At 41.1% G+C, this 20,607-nt stretch overlaps 1 protein-coding gene and 1 long non-coding RNA gene across 4 annotated transcripts; one reads left to right on the top strand and one right to left on the bottom strand.

Annotated features, from left to right (window-relative positions):
• The first annotated feature begins 4,010 nt into the window (after positions 1–4,010).
• On the top strand, positions 4,011–20,348 carry LOC129584903 (uncharacterized). 3 transcript variants are annotated; one of them, XM_055477321.1, is made up of 35 exons: positions 4,011–4,399; positions 8,214–8,415; positions 8,476–8,634; positions 8,710–8,916; positions 9,188–9,291; positions 9,413–9,494; positions 9,663–9,854; positions 10,352–10,501; positions 10,577–10,759; positions 11,180–11,283; positions 11,362–11,437; positions 11,519–11,692; positions 12,063–12,275; positions 12,403–12,594; positions 12,657–12,760; positions 12,959–13,040; positions 13,153–13,512; positions 13,796–13,954; positions 14,076–14,294; positions 14,588–14,697; positions 14,791–15,037; positions 15,204–15,617; positions 15,688–15,852; positions 16,062–16,271; positions 16,341–16,529; positions 16,801–16,917; positions 16,985–17,347; positions 17,501–17,839; positions 17,899–18,060; positions 18,197–18,364; positions 18,648–19,016; positions 19,155–19,387; positions 19,455–19,679; positions 19,942–19,986; positions 20,052–20,348. In XM_055477321.1, exons 2-35 carry the CDS (start codon positions 8,340–8,342, stop codon positions 20,184–20,186), a joined length of 6,327 nt encoding a protein of 2,108 aa, XP_055333296.1. In that variant the 5' UTR covers positions 4,011–4,399; positions 8,214–8,339; the 3' UTR covers positions 20,187–20,348. The 3 variants fall into 3 exon arrangements, with proteins under 3 accessions (XP_055333296.1, XP_055333297.1, XP_055333298.1); XM_055477322.1 differs by lacking the exon at positions 4,011–4,399 and adding an exon at positions 7,082–7,482; XM_055477323.1 differs by lacking the exon at positions 4,011–4,399 and adding an exon at positions 7,990–8,114.
• Positions 15,237–17,380, bottom strand: LOC129584904 (uncharacterized). Its single transcript, XR_008689946.1, has 3 exons — positions 16,846–17,380; positions 16,331–16,491; positions 15,237–16,256 (listed from the first exon to the last, which is right to left on the bottom strand). It is a non-coding gene; the product is annotated as an uncharacterized LOC129584904 (long non-coding RNA).
• Positions 20,349–20,607: the final 259 nt, after the last annotated feature.

Here is a 20,607-nt window from a genome sequence, read left to right as displayed (position 1 = left end):
TCATCAGTTCCGGCGATTAATATGCATTGAAACGTACGGCGTTACACACACACAAAACAACGATAGCTGGTACGGTACTTTGATAAGCTGCGGAGACATAAGAACAAGACTGTACTGTACAATGTTTATGATATTATATTCTGTATTGTTATACTGTACACTAAAATAATTACTCAATAACAAGCGTACACTTAACACTTAAAATAAAACACGACGCACAGTAATGTACGATATACGATAATTAATGCAAAATCATGAGAACGTACACGATAATAGTTATATCCGTTTTGTAATTTCCGCTAGAGTTACAAACCTGACTGTTACCGGATCTACAAAAAAATTAATGACATTTATATCATGGGCATACAATGACAAAAAAAACATTTATCGATCTTTATAAGACTTCTTAACACTCACATTTTTCGGCTTTCAAGAAAAAGGGAAAGCAAGAAGTGCACGTGTTACCACAAATCAATATTTAAAATTAGTGAATCTGACATGCAGTTTTTCTGCTCCTCTCAAACCTTGAACCCACTCATCAACAGTAATAAAAGGGGCATGAAAATTCATATGGCAGATAAGAACAGCGACAAAGGGCGTTTTGTGAACAACACGCCTATGTAATTTCATAAATTTTCTGAAAGGTCACGGTGGCGGACTCGTTAACCAGCAACATGCAGTTACTGTAGGAGAGCATTGCTATCATCGCCATTATCCTAGCTCAATTAGCCGTTTCGTAATCGTGGGTACAGTGCACCGCAACTACCTACCCTAGTCATTTGAGGAAAAAAGGCTCATGCCGCCCTGCGGCAGTTCCGATTCCACTGCATCGAAAATGTGCACAAACAATGATTTCCGGCTGGACAGCGCTCCTAACATCTACACACTACAACACATCCGTGCAACTGCACTGTATGCGTCAATTTGACTTATGTTGATCGCCTGCGTCGAATTAAGGAAAGTGACCCGGTACATATCATATTCGAATTCGTTACTATCATATTCGTAGACATCCACACAAATTTTGCTTTTGCGCTTAGAATTTCGCTTTCGCGCACTCCCAAACTGTTTTGTTTTGCGTTTTCCATGACATTTTGCAGCCAAGTTAGCCAAACTATTTGAACACATTGACGTGAAAAGCGTTTGGTGCGCAACATCCGATTGGGTGAAGTGAGACTCACGATCAGAATGAGATTTTTGGTGCACCTGTTCGCATTTAGTTTTGCATCTTATTTCACCCATAACTTTCCAACCGGATGTTGCACACACAGACTTATTTTACACCAGTATGCACAAATCAATTGGCTATTAAATACAATGAAACAATGCAAAAATCTGTTTGGGAATGCGCGAAAGCGAAAGTTTCCTTAAGATGTATTACGAGTACGAATATGGTACCACGTACTGGGTCATGGGCGCAGTTGTTCGTGTCTTTTTATTACTGTAGCTACCCGATGGCTGTGGTAATCTTTTATATTGCAAGAATTTTGAGCTCGAAGCCAGATTTTCTTTTGCCATAGGCAGAATTTCAAAAACTTCCGAAACTGAAGATGCGATCTCTGCCATCGATAGCAGACTCTAAAAATTAATCAAGACCGTTTAGCGAGACGGCTTTAAATTCTTCTTCATCTTGTACAAGAACCCCATTAGCAGCAGTTCACAGTGGCAGTGATCACCACCAGCCGGCCCGTGACCTTCTCAATAACACAGCAAGTATAGCTGGCTTTGTGTCAAAATTCTTCCAAAATTCGAAAATAGAAATTGGCAATTTTATATACTCAGAAAGTACTATCGACGAGGTATACTTTTTGACTGATCCCATTTGCATATAAGGTGATGTAGAAATTGTCTGACTTTTTCGTGCGAGTGTTATCGAGTAAATCTTTTAGTTTAATAGACTATATATTTAAATAACCGAAAGTGCTATGCGTTAGGAAATTTTCTTGCGCATAATTAATTTGCTATGTGCCCGGAAAATTCCTGGCGCGTTGTCAGGTTGTGTTTATTTTTACTTTAACGCACAACTTACTACGACAAAAACTACAACAGGACTAAAGATTTTCATAAACTAGTAAATAATAGCGTCACTTTTCCTCTGATACACATCTTCTCCATTTCGAAATAATTAACCCGCTGTTTATTTGTACTTACAATTAGCATTACATTACATTTTGTTTGTTAAAATTAGAAGTACTGTACTCGTAGTTTCATACTGTACGTGATTTGCACACGGAAGTAACCTTAGTATTTAAGAGCCGCTATTCACAGCAGAAGCGGCGTTATTCATTCAGAGCCAAATTTGAAGATCTGTTAACAACAGTTTTTGAGCTGCGCGATTGAAAAATGTTTAGTCTGGTATTAAAACAGTTTTTAAACGCGCTCAGTGGAACCGAAAGTCCAGAACTGAGATTTTGGAAGTCACCATCCTTCAGAAACATTCGCATTTAACGTTCACATTTCGCACCTGTGCGAAGGAAGGTTTCATGAAACTGCAAGGTTGCAATTCTTTCGCCTTTTGTATCTATGCATTTGACCCAATCTTTTTAAAGCAAAAGGATCGGTGGACCGTGGATGCAGCTTACTGACCAAGGTTACGGTTTTACTAGTATACCTGGTCTGGTGGTTCTGAACTTCTGGTACGCTTCTAGATCTGATTTTTCACCAGGAAAATCGAACTTCTCGCGTAAAACGGTTTTTCGACGACTAAAACAAACTTTGATCTTAAATTTTGTCCACCCGGGTTTTCGTGCTGCTGCCGTAATCCGAAATCTTCTGTTTTCGGCGGACACTTTAGTGGGCATAAAAACTTATCATGAAGACAAAATTTTGGCCGGTACTTGGCGAAATGTTGTATCTTGATTTCATTCGTTGCTTGCCTCGAATTTTAAATTTTAAAATTTGCAAGCATCAACAAATTCAATACTTTATGCTAATCTACAACTTTGTAGCCAACTTTTGCTTTGTTTTTAAGAATTCTTTAAGCAAGCTGGAATATATTAGAGATTTAATCTCCTATGCACCTTAATGGTAGCAGTAACAAATTTCGGCGAGGAATTTCCGGGCGCATAGAGCAAATTTACTTTGCGCCAGGCAATTTCCTTACAGAAATCTGTAATATATTTTTCAAGTACCGCATCATGTACGTCGGAATTGGGCAGTTAGACACATTTAACAATCCCTCGTAGAAGTACCGCTGATTATAGTTCTCGTAAGATTTGAAAGTATATACCGGGTGTTAAAGATGCAAAACAGAGGTTTTGAAATTATTGTTGTTTCTTCGTGACCACAGGATGCGCCTGAAAAATCATAAAAATCCAAAATTTTAATGGAAACAGTCTGTGGAATTTTGTGATATTTTGTGGAACCGCTAACTGAAAAAAGCATTACGTTTACAATTTCTGGAAAATTAAGGGGCTACTCGCCGCCGATTACGATACCAAAGCCTTCTGTTAGCATATTTATTTGGAGGCAAAGAAATCAGCTTTCATGCACTAATTTAATTCATGTCCGTGACGAATATCAGTTCAAATTTTGTACTTTCATTACACACGATTGGATGGTAAATTAGTGAATACTAAGTTATTACCAACCCTTAAATCACATTTCATGATCAGGCAGTATCCGTGGCCCATGCCATGATGCCGGTGAATCTGTATATTGTATTGTATCTACGTCAAAAAATGGTGCTTTTATATTGCGGCTAGCGGGAAGCGGTGGATGCCGTTTGGGTTATTTGTCATCGTCAAGATTATCTTGAACGCGGAATCAGAATTAGATAACTATCCGGCGCTTGTCAGTGATAATACTAATTGATTATTTCAAGAAACACATGGGTGGCGCGGTAATATTGTGTAATGTTACGGATGTATATATTAGCTATGACAGAAAAAGTTGTAAGTATTTATGTGCCGGTGTAACAGCACGTGTAAAATTATACAGACATACTGTACCAATCAGCGGTGAGTGTAGAAGTCTCAAGGCGGCGCAAATAAATACGTATACATATGTAGTTACGGTGCGTTGTGAGAAACAGACGCTAAATGCAGCAAAAAACATGAATCTCTAGATTCGTCTCTGGTTGCCTTCATATCTTGACATACTTTTGGTATCAATCTACCGCCGTCCATTTGCAATTACCATTTACGCATGCTACAATTTTTTGCCGATCAACATTCCATGCATTTGTTTACTAAGCGTTGAAGCAATGACCGATGCATTCCGGTAAACAGTCGACTCGCTGGGCTGGATTCTGGTGATTTTGTGATTAAGCTGGACTTTTTCTGACATCGCTGGTCGATTGTCACGGAATCTTATGGCTAGAAAAAGGAACCCTACTCTACGTTTTCGAATGCCATTCTGACGTCTCCCTGCGTTATCTGAATCTTCATTAACGTTTACGGTATGTACAACACAATGCGTCTATAAAAAGAGCTGAATTGTGATTTAAAAGACTGTTATGAAATACGAATAAATACAAATTTATTCTCAATATGTACAGCAACGAGCACCACTCAGTATAATATAATCAAAATAAATTGAACAGTTTGTTGATTTAGCGAATATTTTTCGCGGTGTTAGAAGTATCATTAATCTCCCTACTGGTAGCAGTCTTCTGCCAAAGCCCGGCTTCATGTTTTTGCAGCAGCATTAATCAACGTTTTATATATCACACAACAAAACCGTAATAAATAAAATAATAGTTTTTGTGTTGCGTTTTGGGAATAACAATCACAGCTTACCGGTTTTTTAACACTTTTCACTCATTTTGTTACTATTTAAAATTCCAAATAAAAATGGTATCTCCATAACATCTAGCTTTTTGCCACCCGCAGAGAACAAACATCTATTGTGCAATACAGTATAATTGTTTAGTGTATCATTAAATAAGGTAGGCAATGCTTCACCTGACCAGTGGCCACGGAAGATTTCCGAAAATGGCTTTTTATTATTTGTTACAGTGCGTTCATTACGATTCCACTTTAGGCATGCTAATTTTGTACGTACTTCATTTGCGAATCGAATGAGTTTACTTTGGGATGACAACGTAAATATTGAGTACAACCCTAAATATTATGTAAGATCCGGGTAGTGGTGATGACTGATTCATAAAATGGTAATCTCAACAGATCTGAGAATTACGATTGACCTGGTTTATTTCGTTCTTCTGGTCAACCATATGGATTTGATTACAGACTATGGTCGTTCGTGTATTGCATGTATGAGACAGATTTACCTGTCGTTCCGTATTACGCAACCGGTAAAATCCGATTGCTTTTTTCACCTGTTGCTGCTTAAAGCCCGAACGATGCTGTACTTCTACTGACAGAATAGTGACTATTTAACTGAAAGTACATGATTGCTCTTGTACATACAACTATATATCTATATAGCGAACACATTTCGAAGATTTCACTTTCTTCCCGTGACTCCAGTTGTTCACAAAAAAATGCATTGTCTTTTTGCCGTGGCTTGAAAGATTTCGTTCGGTTGGTGTTCGGTATAATAAAGTAGGAAACCGTCAATGTGGACACCCTGCCCGCCCCGTTTATTATAGGCACCTCTTTTGCACCTTACTACGTATTGTAGCAGCGACAAGGACAAATTGGGGAGATAGCGTGGATGTCGAAGTCTTCCTTGGAATTCCCGCTTGTTCTCAATGAGCTAAAAACAAAGCAGAGCACAGAACGACCGCGTACTACCATCGACATGCGAGAAAGAACTTTCCATAATTAACATCCCGTTGCACAAGACAATAAATTAAATAACATACTCGCATAATAACAGGAAACGCAAACTGGATCTTTAATTACAGATAATTAGATAGGTAAAGCCATCTCGCGGTTAAATCTCTGCGACAATATGCACCACCACTGGAGACAGCAACGGAACAGATAAACTGAAAACCGTCAACCTGGCGGAGAAGTGAGAACGACATAAGTCCGTTTCGCATTTTAAAGCGTAAAATTCTGTCGGAGAAGTTATATATCCATACATGTAGAGCAATATATGAATATCCTACTGTCGCCGCAAGTGCAGCTCCAGCTTTTGATGCTGTATATTTCAAACAAAAGACGGTGGTCCAGCTTCGACTGCCGGAATCGAAGAGTACGGACAAAAAGTTCGAATATATCCTTGGTCGAACTGGCCTCTGGACCATCGCCCTTTAACATCGTATTCGCCGTATCCGGAGCTTCCGAAGCTATGACGAAGAGGAGCTGGTTGGCAAAAGGCAAAAGTGATACAGTCTGCAAAGGCCGAACGATTACATTGCACGTCGCCCAGGGCGGCCAGGAAGGAAGCTGGCAAATGGGCTACCGAACGCCAGAGATGACCTTCTGGTCACTGTGGAAGACGCATTAATAATTCGCTAAATTAGGTGACATACCGAATCCCTAATTATCGGCGGCTGAAAAGTGAAAAGCTAAGTGTTTTAACGGGCAAATTCATAATTTATTCGCGGTACCCGAATAAAAAGTACCATTTTTGAATTTTACTGCTACTTATTTTCTTAAACTGAAATGGAAAAAGGGCGCTTAATCCCTAGAAGTATAATTAGCCAGCTGGTGCGAAAAGTGGTGCCTATAATGTGCGGGAGTGGGAAGAGGTGCCTATATATATATATATACGAGTACCCAGGAAAGTAAGGAACCTAGATTGCTGCAATCAGTAAAGAAAGTTATCTTTCAACTACTCAGTACCCATAATTTTTTCAAAAGCTCGTGTTAATACTGATGTTAATGTAAATGCGTGAAAATATTGACCTGCCGTTATGGTAATTGCTTTTCGACGGTCGATGGTCAGCTGGTAAGCTGTACGCAGCATTTCCGTCTAAGCATGGAGGATCTGCAAGGTGGTTTTCACTTAATCGTACGAGCCCACCACTTTTCGACTAGTTTTCTTTTCTATGCAAATGACTCAGTGCATGCTTAAGACAGTGGTGCAGCCTGATTGGCTTCCGCGTTAGTTCGCCGCTTATGTGCCCATATGTCCACTGCGGTTCCGGATGCGAAAGTTGGTTGGCGCTCGTTATAGACCGATTTAATGATGGGCCAGTCAGTTACTTACTGCACACTTGTTATTTGTTGCAGTTATGTTCATTTTCTAAACCCTCGTTGTTAGGTGTTTTAATTGTACATCTGCCTGCACAACTGACTGCAAATCATTTGGCACTTTGATGCTTGTTTACTCGCGGAACTGTTACTCAATTTCGCAGCGTATAATGAATACGCTTACTAATCGTTATATAGTATACTGTATATCTGACTTATGCAGATGTTCTAATTAATCACTACTAACTTTTCTGTTCTGCTGACTGACCATTAGAGTGATTTTTTTTATTTTGATTACACATATATATGCAGTATACGTGCTACCAAATTTTACGAATTCTGCCGGCATTTCGTTGCAAAATCTTCGGAAGTAACAGCCGCTATGCAGTGACTGCAATCGGTTATCGGTGATATCCCGGGATGCTACAGTTGTGTGAGTTTTTATACCGCTCTTCTCCTGCAAACTTTTAGAAATGTAAAAGAAAAGTGTTCCATAATAATTGAGTTCCTTTCTTAATTAAAATGATTTTACAAGGACGGCAGCATATGTTTACGTTCTTGATTAAATTAAGATGCTCTGCATTCTATGCAGTACGAGTACAATTTAAAAAAAGTCGATCACTTACAAGACGTGAATCACGTGATGTATTTTCGATTACTATTATCTCAACCTTAAACAATTTTTCCGTTTTAATAAAACATGATCTGATGTTAGCATTTAATTACGAAATTTATTAAATGTTTATACTTCGCTGGCATGCACATCACTCGCTTTTCCGGCATGGCAGTTGGATGCCTATTAAAGTGCACCGTAATTCGACAACATTATGCAATTTATTGCAAGAGTATAACATGTACCTGTGACGCACGTACATAATTATTCTATGTGGACAGGCTTTATTGTGCTTTTTTCGCCGGCGACACTCGTCGCAAAGCTTTATTCATTGGGTTTATTATGATGCCATTCTTTTCTTACGATCACTTTACTTGTCTTACAATAGCATTACATATTAACGGTTACAGACAGTTACAGCATTACTCCTCATTGCCGCACAGTTGCTTTGGGTAACTCTGAATTGACCCATTAATATTATTCATTTTGCCACTATTGATGTCACGCTGCTGTGATTCCGGAATTAAAAATGCATTCGATTTAATTTTCAGGTCGAATCTCTGCTGATTACAGTTAACTTGCACTGGATTCTTATATTCATCATTATTTTGGATGGTGGTCTACTTCATCATTTTCCTTATTAGTGGATTATTTTGACTGGGATATAATTCACCGCCATGAGGAATCTTATATTAAATTGTTTTTCGTTGATTTTATCTTGTTTTATCTGTTTGTTGCGATTAATCTCTGCCGGTAAGCACGAAATTCCTAAATACGTGATTTTTTCTCGGAAGAACGCGGTTTTTTTGACAGATATATTAAAGGAAGGATTATGTGCTCCGCCGCATAAACTGTTTATTACGGGCGATATTCAGAAATGTTCCAATGATCTCGATTGTCCTTATGACCTCAAATGCTGCGAATCGAAGAGTCGCATCAAAGTTTGCTCACCACCGCAGCCAGCATTTACCGGTATGCCGTCCGACAATTTTCGGAATGATTTTCGTGGTTGAAATTCCGCGGTAAAAACCATTCTTGTCGTTCCAGCCTGTCAACACCAAAAAACAGCGGTGGTGGAAATCGCTCGCAGTATAGATGGAGCCGCTGGTTTCCAGCCGGAATGCGACGAGCGAACCGGCGGATTTACTCCCATCCAGTGCAGTGAAAATAAGAATCGCTGCTGGTGTGTCGATGAGGCCGGATTCGAAATTCCCGGAACAAGAGCCGCACTGGGCACACCCATTAACTGTTCCGGTAAGAACTGATTCTTGATTTTTAATTAAATTTCTTAGCTTTAAGTAGATCATAAACAGGGAATATCCAGTTTTGTTATCCTTAAATTCAGAATGTGGACTAGAAGTACAGAAATTTTTTAATCAAATGCAAGCGATTTTTGTAATACGAGTATATTTTGCTGTAATTGTGTTTTCCTTAATTACTAGCATAAAAGTAAAGATATGCTGTATATTTGTTGTGCTCGTATTATTTTTTTAAAATTTTTAATAAGTGGTTTCTTTAATTTCAGCTCCGCGTGCCTGTCCGCATCCCGAATGCCGAATGCTGTGCCCGCAGTCGTTCCAAATGGACAAAGACGGATGTCCAGTGTGCTCGTGCTACGACGCGTGCGAAGTAATTACTATACACTTGAGAAAGCGAGTCCGAAAAAAACAGACTGATCTTGTAGCGGCAATTGTCCGCCTTTTGACTCGCATTACCAGTGCCAAACTGATGGGGTGAATCAATCTTGTAGGACATCAAATGTCCAAGGAGTACGCGCTGTATCACTGAAGATGTCAGATGTGTAACCGATCCATGTCCTCCTATTAGCAAATGTACGTCCACGCATGTTACACCGTACAGACCGGCGCGGATTAGGTTTCCGTCACGAGATTGACACTTTTTCTGACAAGCACCGATATCATTCACTAGGCCACTCGATATCATTTGTACACCGTATATACGATCAGAGTGGTGTAATGTTCTTCTTTGACTGGCGACAGGTGCGGCTCGCGCCGTCGACGATGTGGACTGTCCGAACGGTCTTCCGGCGCTGGTTGATAGCAACAGAAAAGACTACTTCCTGTGCAGCCTATTGGATACTATCAAAACATCCAAATGTCCAGCTGGCTTTGATTGCCACGTTCGTCCTAACAAAGAGTTCGGTGTCTGTTGCCCGCAGACGCCGCAGAACAGTACGTTGAGAACTGATTTATTAGTCGGCTGTGTGGTGGTGTTGATATGTCGTTTGTAGGTGTATATACGAGTATGATCACTTGATTGATAAAAAATGCAGCAGCTACGAACGCTGTAGAGAACTAATTTTTTAAATAATGCTGCCTAGTGCACTTGACATTACGCTGTGATTTTTGTGCGGGTAAACAACAGCCTTCGCGGAACTGAAGTTGCAGCAAATTCGCCTAAAAATGTCAAAAAATAATTTGTTTCCTTTAACCCATAAACCAAAAAATTTCAAGGAAATTACTTCTTAATGATTTCCAAATATGCAGAGCTTTAAAAAGTAATGTCACTAGAAAAATGTGTCTACATAATGTTGTCTGAATATATTGTATGTAAAGCTTTTGACCAAAACTGTTTGCGAAAAATGTTCACAAAATTTTATCGAAGATTGTGAAGCAGGGTAACTGCTATTTATGTGTTATGTTTCTTATTAAAATGTTTGTGTTTTCAGTTCTCAAGCCGGGGCAGTGTCCGCCTCTTCAGCGCGCTAACGACAACAGTTGTGTGGTTGAGTGCCAAGTCGATCAAGATTGTTACGATGATGCCAAGTGCTGTTCGGATAACTGCACGTCGCTTTGTTTAGCACCGTTGACCATAACCCGTAAGAACGGTTTTGGCTATAAATAAGCCGTGTTTATCTGTTGACGAGCCCAAGTCATCAGTCTGATTATTTTAGCCTGTCAAGCACAGCGGAGAGGTTCAGAGAAAGTTCCCGGTGTCTTCGTACCGCACTGCGACCCCAATGGTCAATATGCCGGCGTCCAGTGCTTCGGCAGTAAATGCTGGTGCGTCGATGCGGTGACGGGGGTGGAGAAATTCGGCACGAGACGGCTGGATGGCTCTCGACCGAACTGCTCGGGTAATGAATTAAGCTAATTTCCGACCGAAAATCATAATCAGTACTAAACACAATTTAAATATGACTAGTAGACAGCATGGTATATCGTACGTGTTAACTTTTTATCCGCATTATCGAAAGTCAAAATTAGATTTTAATTTTTCTTGCTTCCTTACAAGCCAACGATTGCTTATGATTAAGTAAAACAGATGTGCGGCTTTAGCATTATATTCACAAAATGTTCCTAATTTTCTGCCGTATAAGCTGCTTGAATATTGAATATTATCTTGTCATGATACTGTATGTGCAAGTAGGTAACGAGTGGTATTTCGCGTAACTCTAAACTATATAGTTATTCGCTTATGTCTTAGCCGCTATACTGCTTGCACGCGTTTTTTTTGCCGCTGAGCATGCACCGACAACGGTTTTTTTCTGTGACAGCTCCAACATCTTGCGGGGAAATGAAATGTGATCTGCAGTGCTCACACGGCTACCAATTTGATGCCGATGGTTGTCCGATTTGCGCTTGCCACTTACCATGCGAAGTAAATGATTAAACCCACAGTATACTGTAAACTAGCCTGTGAAGTGACATAAACAAGCATGATTGTGCTTATTATCAGGAAATGGGCTGTCCAAATGGATGTAATCTTCTTGAGCTTGATTGCGGTGAAGCGTCCTGTCCAACGATTGCAACATGTAAACAGCAAACAAACAAATAATTTTTGCGCCGTTAATGCTGTTTTTTGTTTTTGGCAAAGCGTGGTTTTTTCTGTATAGGTAAAGAAGGCCGTAATATTGACCATCCGTGCATTTACGGCTCGCCGGCGCGTGACAACCGAACGCAGGATTACATGATTTGCGGTGACACAGCTGATGCGACGCAGTGCCCGGATCATACCAAATGTGAACCGATGGATGCGGAAGGACACGGTGTCTGCTGTCCGCTACCAGGTAAGCATCTGATGCGTAATAGAATACAAACAGTTTTTTCTAATTATGTGTCATCAATGGCATTTTTTTCCAGTTTTTTCTATCTGTTATTCGCTGAATTGAGTATTGCACATAAATACGAGTATTCGTTTTTATATTATGTAGCTAAAAGTTTAATATCTGTACGTCATCTATCATGGACATTCAGTAATCTTTCCAAATAATGTCAACGATAACCGCGTAATTGTTGCAAAAATTCAAAGCAGTTTTGTTCTCGCTTTAAATCCCCGCAAAAATTAATAATTAATTTTGCATTAAATATTACACTAAATTTCACTAACCAGTTACGTATAGGCAGCTGTACGCTGTAGTAAAATGTGTATCTCTGTAGGTACTCCATCGAAACCGGCAAAGACGACAAACCACGAGCTGCAATTAACGAAACCAGTTGATCACCTCGGAAAGTGCCCTGCGGTGACCTCCAATCCTAACGGTCCACAACAGTGCGGAAATGTATGCAGCAAGGATCGGGAATGTTCGGACACGGAGAAATGCTGTGAAAGCGCTTGCGGATTGACATGCATGGCCGCCATTACCAAAACAGGTTATTTTCTCATTAAACTGTACTTGGCAATAAGATGACTAAACTTTGCATATTTCCTTAAGCACGGAATAACTGTCAAGTGTGACTGAACGCAAATTGTACATGTTTACTTTGACAACCCATATAGCTTGTCAAGTGCATGCCGAATTGTTTGGGAAGCTGGCCGCAACATCGCCACGGCTGCCCGTACCGCGTTGTGATGCCAAAGGCAGCTATGAAGAACAACAATGTTTTAATGGATTATGCTGGTGTGTTGATAACCTTGGCCGTGAACAGCCTGGCACAAGAACGAAGGAAGGCCGGCCGCTGGACTGCGCAAGTATGTGGAGGATTGTTCCGGACTGTTATTACGGCATCCAAATTCTTTTCGTTTTATTGCAGAGCCCCGAGAATGCAATCCACAGTGCCGCATATTTTGCCCGTATGATTTAGCACTGGACGAGGAAACCGGTTGTCCGGTTTGTGATTGCGCCAATCCTTGCGGAGTGAGCATAGAAAATAAAAAGCTTGTTGCAACCATAAGAAAACATCATAATTTTTGTATTTTCTTGTATTCATGGTGTGCGTTTGTTGGAGGAGTAGAAGTGAACGAAAGCTTTATACCAAACATTTAATTTTCCTTCTTAACACCATGCCATAACTTCTTGTCTTCAGTAGTTTCAGTTTTGCGTATTTGTCCGTAGAATATCAACTGTCCTACTGGAAGTGAATGTAAACTTGTAACGACAACTTGCGCTAAAGATCCATGCCCAAATCTTCCACAGTGTAAGTATGGGAAATGTTTAAACTTTTTTGGTGAACATGATTTTAGCAATGGACTTTTTTGTGAGATAAAATTCTTTTGTTGGAGCTTGTGTTAAGCATGTATACATCATAGGTGCGGAGAAAAAAGTGTCAAATGCTAGTATCGCCACGAATCCATGCTCCTTCGGAAGTGCACTGGAAGACGAGCGCACTCGCAGTCTCATAATGTGTGGCCCCAAATCAGCACAGCCCAACTGTCCCGTTACGCACGAGTGTGTTTTGGATCCTGCGCAATCCGAGCATGGTGTGTGCTGTCAGCGCGAAACCGTGGACGTGTGCAGTTTTCCTAAGGATTCTGGACCATGTCGAGCGGCATTCCCACGCTGGTATTATGACAATAAGCTGGGAGAGTGCAAGGAGTTTCTGTACGGTGGATGTGAGGGGAACGTGAATAATTTCCATAGCAAAGAATTGTGCGATTCCTTATGCAAAGGTACTTAGTAGTAATTATTACTTGGGGAGTTATTAAATAGTTACAGAACTAAGCTGTTTAGGATTTACGAATTACACTGTGCCACAATTTGTGGGGGAAATAAATTTTTAAACATTTTTTGATTAAATTTAAATAAACTGTCGAAGTTTAAAAAAATAGATTTGTATTGTGTAGCAAGCTGGGTGGCTCATCCTGTGTAACCGAATGGTATAATATAATTTGCACTGCGCGAAATAAGTATGCGATTTTGCCGGCGTCTGCTAATTTAATTCTTGTTTTGCAGGGCCGGTTGTAAAGAAGCCTGGACACTGTCCAGTGCCGGCCATGGATGGCCGCGGCAGTTGCCAACAAGAATGTGAATCGGATGGCGACTGCCCGGGATTATCGAAATGCTGTTCCAACGGTTGCGGACGCACCTGCACTGAAGGAGCTTACCAAACAGGTAAGAAAATACGGAAACAGTTTGTCAATTAGTATGTACATTGCTATACAAATTTCGGCAAACTGCCATAAAAAAGGTATCCGTGTAAAGAGCACTTCATGATTTGTTTTTACGCTTTTAGTGTGCGATCAGCAAAAATCATTGTACACTCGAATGTCTCAATTTGCCAAGCCGGATTCAGTTGGCAGACTCTTTATTCCCCAGTGTCTTCCGGGTGGGGCTTTTGAACCGCAACAATGCGATAATCGTAAGGAAATGTGCTGGTGTGTTGATGATCGGGGACAGGAAATCGACGGAACACGGAGAAAGTTTGCCGAGAATGTCACCTGCGCCATGTTGGGTAAGGTTAACGTTTGCACAGATTATTGCACTGCACCAATTTGGTACAATGCACCAAATTGCCAATAGGATGTTGACAATTCATTTTTGAAATGAGTAATTGATTTGTATCTGAATATGAGTAATTGACGGGATTGCGCGGTACGAGTGTTCAGTTTGCGATTATAGAAGATTATCTAAGTCAGATTGTAGAACATGCTTATTATAATTTATTAGCAAACGTTTGCGCAATCGAATGGTGACATTTATTGCACCACTTGGTAATGGTGTTTATTATGTTCGTTCCCGCTTTAGATGAACATGCATGTGACCAAACACTGATGTGCCGAATGGATTGTCCTTTTGGTTTTGTACGTAATGCGACTGATGGATGTCCTGAATGCGAATGCGAAGACAAATGCGATGTGCGTTACGAAAAATATTTTTGTCGAAAACGACAACGAAATGCAGATATAGAAATTACTGGAAAATCCTTACGCCTGTGCATTTACTTCTAGATGTACGAATGCCCGCCTCTTCACGAGTGCAAAGTGATGGAGCTTCCCTCTTTACATGGCATCGTTTCGCGGGTTCCAGTGTGCGCTCCCTTACCCACACCAGTGCAGACATGTCCGTTTGGTGAACCACTTCGGTCAGCTAATTCCAATCAGCCCCGTGAATGCGTCAGCGACAGCGCTTGTCCCAGTGCATATACGTGCTCCAAAGCCACCGGAAACCGTGCTGGAGTGTGTTGCTCTAAAGAATGTATGCTTCGCGACAGAATTATATATTTATTTAGGACTTATGCGCATACAGTAATGATGTTATGTTGATTATTTTACCTTGTTTTAAATTTGTTGCTTATTTCACTTCAAGTTAACAAACGCCGGTGTAAGCGAATTTCATTCTGAAGATATGGTTGACCTTTTAGCCACCGTCTGTCTGTTACCTTTGGAAACCGGTCCATGCCGCGGCACCATTCCGCGCTGGGGCTACGATCCTGTCCAACGGGCATGTAAAACATTTTTGTATGGCGGCTGTCAGAGCAACGGTAACAACTTTGCCACGACGGAGGAGTGCGAGAAGATCTGCAGTGTCGGCACAACGGACACCGTCACCGATTCTCCAACCGCCACCGGTCATACCAAGAAACAGCTCTCTCACACCCACGCACCAGCGGAAGAACGAATGGATACGGATTTCTGTCTGGTGGGAAAACCGCTGGCTCCGACCGCTGTATCGCTCTCTGACAGTTCGACGGAGTTGTGTGGTGGAAACGCTGGATGCCCTCTTAGTCATGTGTGCACGAACCATTCCGGAACCACTATGTGTTGCCCGAAAACATGTAAGAAACTTTCGGTGACCGTATTGCGTTAACATAATGTGAGCGTAAAAGCGTCATGTTTTCATTCTAGCGGATGAATGTTTCTTACCTGTCGTCCGCGGAACATGTACTTCGTCCATTCTGCGTTATTACTTCGATCAAAAAAGCAAGAATTGCCTACAGTTTACGTATTCCGGTTGTGACGCCAATGGAAATAATTTTGCATCCGAAACTCAGTGTCGTGACTTGTGCCCAGGTAATTGGGTGGTGCCTTATCTGCACTCGCATTTATACAATTGTATTAATTTTGTACTGTCGCAACGCATAAGAGTACCAAGATACTCATACATATCTGGCGAGTGCCATATAAAATTAATATTTTTCATCCTAATAATAAGTACAACATTACATTACTTACAATAATTTGTCATTATACAACTCGTACTATAATATTATTTGTTGTAGTAATGTCCACGTGTGAAAATGAACGGCTGACCGCAGTTGAACGACAGACAGTCAGTCGTGTCCCGGTGTTTATCCCGGATTGTGACGAGTACGATGGTTCATGGTTGCCGGTACAATGTCAGCCAGCGCTGGGATTGTGTTGGTGTGTGGATCATGATGGAAAGGCCGACATGTCCACAGCCGTACGGGGCTATCCTGATTGCAACAGAAGTATGCAGTGTTGTGTTGCACGGTTGAGACATTTTGCGGGCGAAAAAAATTTACGTTACCGCTTTTTAGACGTGATAGCTTCCAATGTCTCCGCGGAAATTTGCTCAGAGAACGAGCCAGTACAGTTCTGTGATCCTCAGATGTGCCATCACCAAATTTGTCTGGGAAATCCGAAAGCTCAGTGTAAAGTCAGTCCATGCGGAGCATGCAGAATTGATTTCTACGGCGGAAATAACGAAAAAGTCGACTGTTTCGAAGGTTAGTAGTAAATAAATGGCTCAGACTGTAGGAAATTAAATGGCCAGAAGGAAATTAATGCAGCTGGCCAAAGATCAGAAGGCGTAGATTAGGCTGTTGCATGCATTGTGTTTTGCTTACTTTCTTTTTTTGGCTAAGCATGAATAAATGTTTTGTATAAGTCGATAAAAATTTTATTAAATTTACCGTGAACCTCTGACTTTTTCGTGTCCTGATAAGCGCCAGTCATTTTGTTATGATGTTTGTTTTATATTAGTCTGTGTGATTTTAGGACTCACCGAATGTCAGAAAGATTTTCTCTCTGCGATGTACTCACCGAACTTTGCTAAACTCAAAATACCTCCTCCCCTGATGGCTCCCGGAACGAAATCAAGCGCTGATGGATCGAGTAAGTCCTTAATCTTCAACGTGCATGAGCAGCATAGATTCTTACAGAGGTTTTGTAACAATTACAGAAATCGTTCATATCGTACCGCCCGGTAATGTCACATCCGATAAGGCCGGTTTCTGCCCACCATATTTCGCGATGCCCCACGAAGGTTGTGCCATTGAATGCCACGGGGATTCACAGTGCCAGGGTGATGCCAAGTGCTGTTTTGCCGGGTGTGGATACACGTGCGTCCCGGCCATCCCAGTGGCGACCACGAAACCCGGCCAGTGCCCTTTCCAGCATGCCGGCGACGTAGTAGGCCTCTCGCCGGCTTCACCGCAGGATGTACGGACTTGCACTAAAGCATGCGTTAGCGATCTGGAATGTCCGGGAAACAGCAAATGTTGCTCTCAGAACAGTTGTGACTTGGTCTGCACAGAACCAGTTGGTAAGCTGCTTTTTTGTAAATTATATTCAAGCATAACCCTAAATTGGTAAACTGACAGAAAGCTTAAATAGCGCAACATGTTACTCTTTAAATAACAAAATCGTCAACTGTATAAATATTGAAAAAATTGTACCAAACATTGTCTGCTTCTAGTGGAACATGTATTGATGCCGGTGTATCTGCCAACGTGCAACATCAAAGGCGACTACGAATGGACACAGTGCAGTGGTGAGGTTTGCTGGTGTGTGGATGAAAAGGGCAGTGTCAAACCGGAAACCGTTGTTCGCGGACAAATTCAGTGTAATTCAAACGGAATTATTGCTGGCGCCCACCGACCGCTGTGTCCAGCTGGCCAGCCGCCCAAGGTATGCCAAGATGCCTGCCGCAATGCCACTTGTCCAAACCGTCCCGACGCTTTCTGTGCTGCTGATCCGTGCAACGAATGTGCGGTGACCTTTGTGGATTCCGTTGGTAAAAGCGTGGACTGTCAAGGTACTGAGTAAACACTTTGAAATTGTACTGACGTGGGTAACGACGAGATTAATTCGTAGATACCTGCAGCCAAAAAGTCCAAACAGGATCATGCAACGGAAGCCTGGAGCGGTTCCATTTCAACATGTTTACCCAAGAATGTCATTCTTTCAATTATTCAGGCTGTGATGGTAATGACAACAACTTTGTTAACCTGGATGAATGCAGAGAAAGATGCTTACGTAAGTGCTGATCACGGAAATCTGCAATTTCATTTCACAGAGAACGCTGCTTTGCATCAATAATTATTTGTGGAAAATAATGCATGGACAAAAACAGGAAACAGCAGAATTTTTGTATTAGTAAAATGTATTGCAGCGGAAGATATATGCATGCAAGATATGAGCGTTGGACCGTGTCGTGCTTTAATTGACCGCTGGTTCTATAACAAAAATACCCATCAGTGTGAGCAATTTGGTTATGGAGGATGTCACGGCAATGGCAACAACTTCCATACTAAAGAAGCATGCGAATCAAGATGCCCACGTAAGTGACCTTTAGGTTGGTAATGGTTTAAGCTTCGATCAACTGGAAGCCGAGCGCTTCTCCAGTTTTTAATCGGTTATCTTAACTCAACAGTCTTTGCTTTATTTCTCAAGGTGCGGTTATATTTTTGGTGTAACAATTTAAATTCGTGAATTAAGTTGAATATGAGTGTGTACGCCGAAGCATAGGGATATTAAGCTTTTGGCGCTGTAGTTGTACACATTATTGTTCTCATGCCTCTGTTTTTTTCATGGACATAATAATACCGCATTTGTGTTTTCAGAATTACTGGTTTGTCCAAAATTATCATCTGGCGTCGGTGTGAAAACCTGCAATCGCACCGGACTGTGCGAAAATGCCAAATGTGCGCACCCACTGGCGCAGTGCCGTGTTAATCCATGCACATGTCAGGCCGAATTTGTCGACAAATGGGGCCGCGAATTGCGATGCGATGCACTGCCAACGAAATGCCAGCACGAATCGATGGAGCGCTCCGTTATGGCCGATATTTATCATCCTCAGTGTCATGACAATGGCAAATACCGACCGCTTCAGTGCTTTGCTGATCATTTCTCCGAAAAATGTTGGTGCGTTGATGAATCCGGAAATGCCCTGGACGAGAGCAAATTCTCCCGTGGAGAACGCGATTGTGGTATGTGGATCGAAACTTCTTGAAAAGAAGCGACTGACCGGCTTATCCGCAATAAAAACAGCCTGGTTATTTATTAAACCGTGTTACATTTGTAGTTCACTGCAGCGTGCAGTATACGTATCCATCTTTCTTTTATAGCACCTGTTGAAATCGCAGCAGTACGAGTGCTGATGCGATTCGCTCCAAATGTGGACAAACCGGAAATGACGGAGGAGTTCATTAAGGCGACGATGACCCAAATGCTCAATGACCTTTCTCATCAAAATATTGTGGACAACATGTTGTTAACCACAGCACAGCACCACATCGCCTTGTCCATGCTTTTACGCGGAGATCGCTCGGCGGATGTTGCATACTTTTTCTCTAAAATGGTATAAGCCCTAACCACATAAAATTCCTGCTATAATTAGTAATTTTTCGTGTGTTGTGTCTTTTCAGCTAAACCGCAGTACGTCCGCGGCCGACTTACAGCTGCTGCAGTTCCATACGGAATTTGAATACACAAATAGAAATGACCTGGTGCCAAATCGAGCGTTATTGCCAATTCATCAGCCCGACGGTTCCACCAATGTTCCAGTGGTGCAAGCTCATGATCCCGATCTTCTTCCGTTATTGGCACTCCTGGTGCTTGCAGTTATTCTGGCAGCACTTATCGGCATTTTTGTAAGTGCAATTTTAAAAAAAATTCTTACTTGATATTTTACGAATGTTTTTCAACTTCCAGGTAACCGTGCACTAAAATGCAATGTTATTCGCTTAAGTTTGGCACGACAGATTATATAGCGCGTATTTCACGATTTTAATATTTATCACTTGACAAAAACGCGCAAATATAAAAATGTGTTAAGTTTTCCACATATTGAGTAGTTATGGCGTAAAAGTTTTGATGTTGTAACCAAAACGTACATTAAGCGTTTTTTTACAGATGTACCGAAGAAGACGGACCGGTAGTTACACAAACGAACAAACGGTAAGCTAATATTCAGCCGCTGGTCTGTTGTTTGCATCATTATTTAATGCAAATTACCTAAATAGATTTCGGAACCAATTGTGAAAACTTTACCAAACGATTACGTCACACATTCCACAGTGACTTCCGGCCGTTCTTTGGATCACATATACGAACTGCCGAAATCGAACAATTTAGATATTGCAAAGTCCAATTCGTGATTTTATTGCCGATTTCTAGCGATTTTTGTTCGCTTTTTTTGCCCAAAGACTATGTATGACCTTTCAGATATGGTGTTCCTGTTGAATGTTACTTTTTCTTGAGTCTTATTAATCAAATTACTCTTTGAACCTTTTAATGCTCCTCAGATTTAAAATAAAAATATCAAGTTTACAAACAATACAAAAGCGGGAATTGGTTAATTATAATTCATGAACGATGATGAGTTTCGTTATGGTCAATGTCGACGCGTTCGTGATTGGAAAAACAACAGCGACGCCGTCATAACAAGCAATACGTAAACACATCATAATTTTGCTTTTTATTAATGACATGCATGATGTCACAGAAGATTTGCAAGCACCATCCAAACAACTGACGCCTTCTCGGTGCAGATTTTATTTTTCACGTAATGCACCTTAT

The sequence above is a fragment of the Paramacrobiotus metropolitanus genome, unplaced genomic scaffold, assembly GCF_019649055.1.
Source record: "Paramacrobiotus metropolitanus isolate TYO unplaced genomic scaffold, Prichtersi_v1.0 Parri_scaffold0000015, whole genome shotgun sequence".
In the NCBI taxonomy this organism is placed as follows: domain Eukaryota; kingdom Metazoa; phylum Tardigrada; class Eutardigrada; order Parachela; family Macrobiotidae; genus Paramacrobiotus; species Paramacrobiotus metropolitanus.
This window is presented reverse-complemented; position numbering and strand designations above follow the sequence as displayed.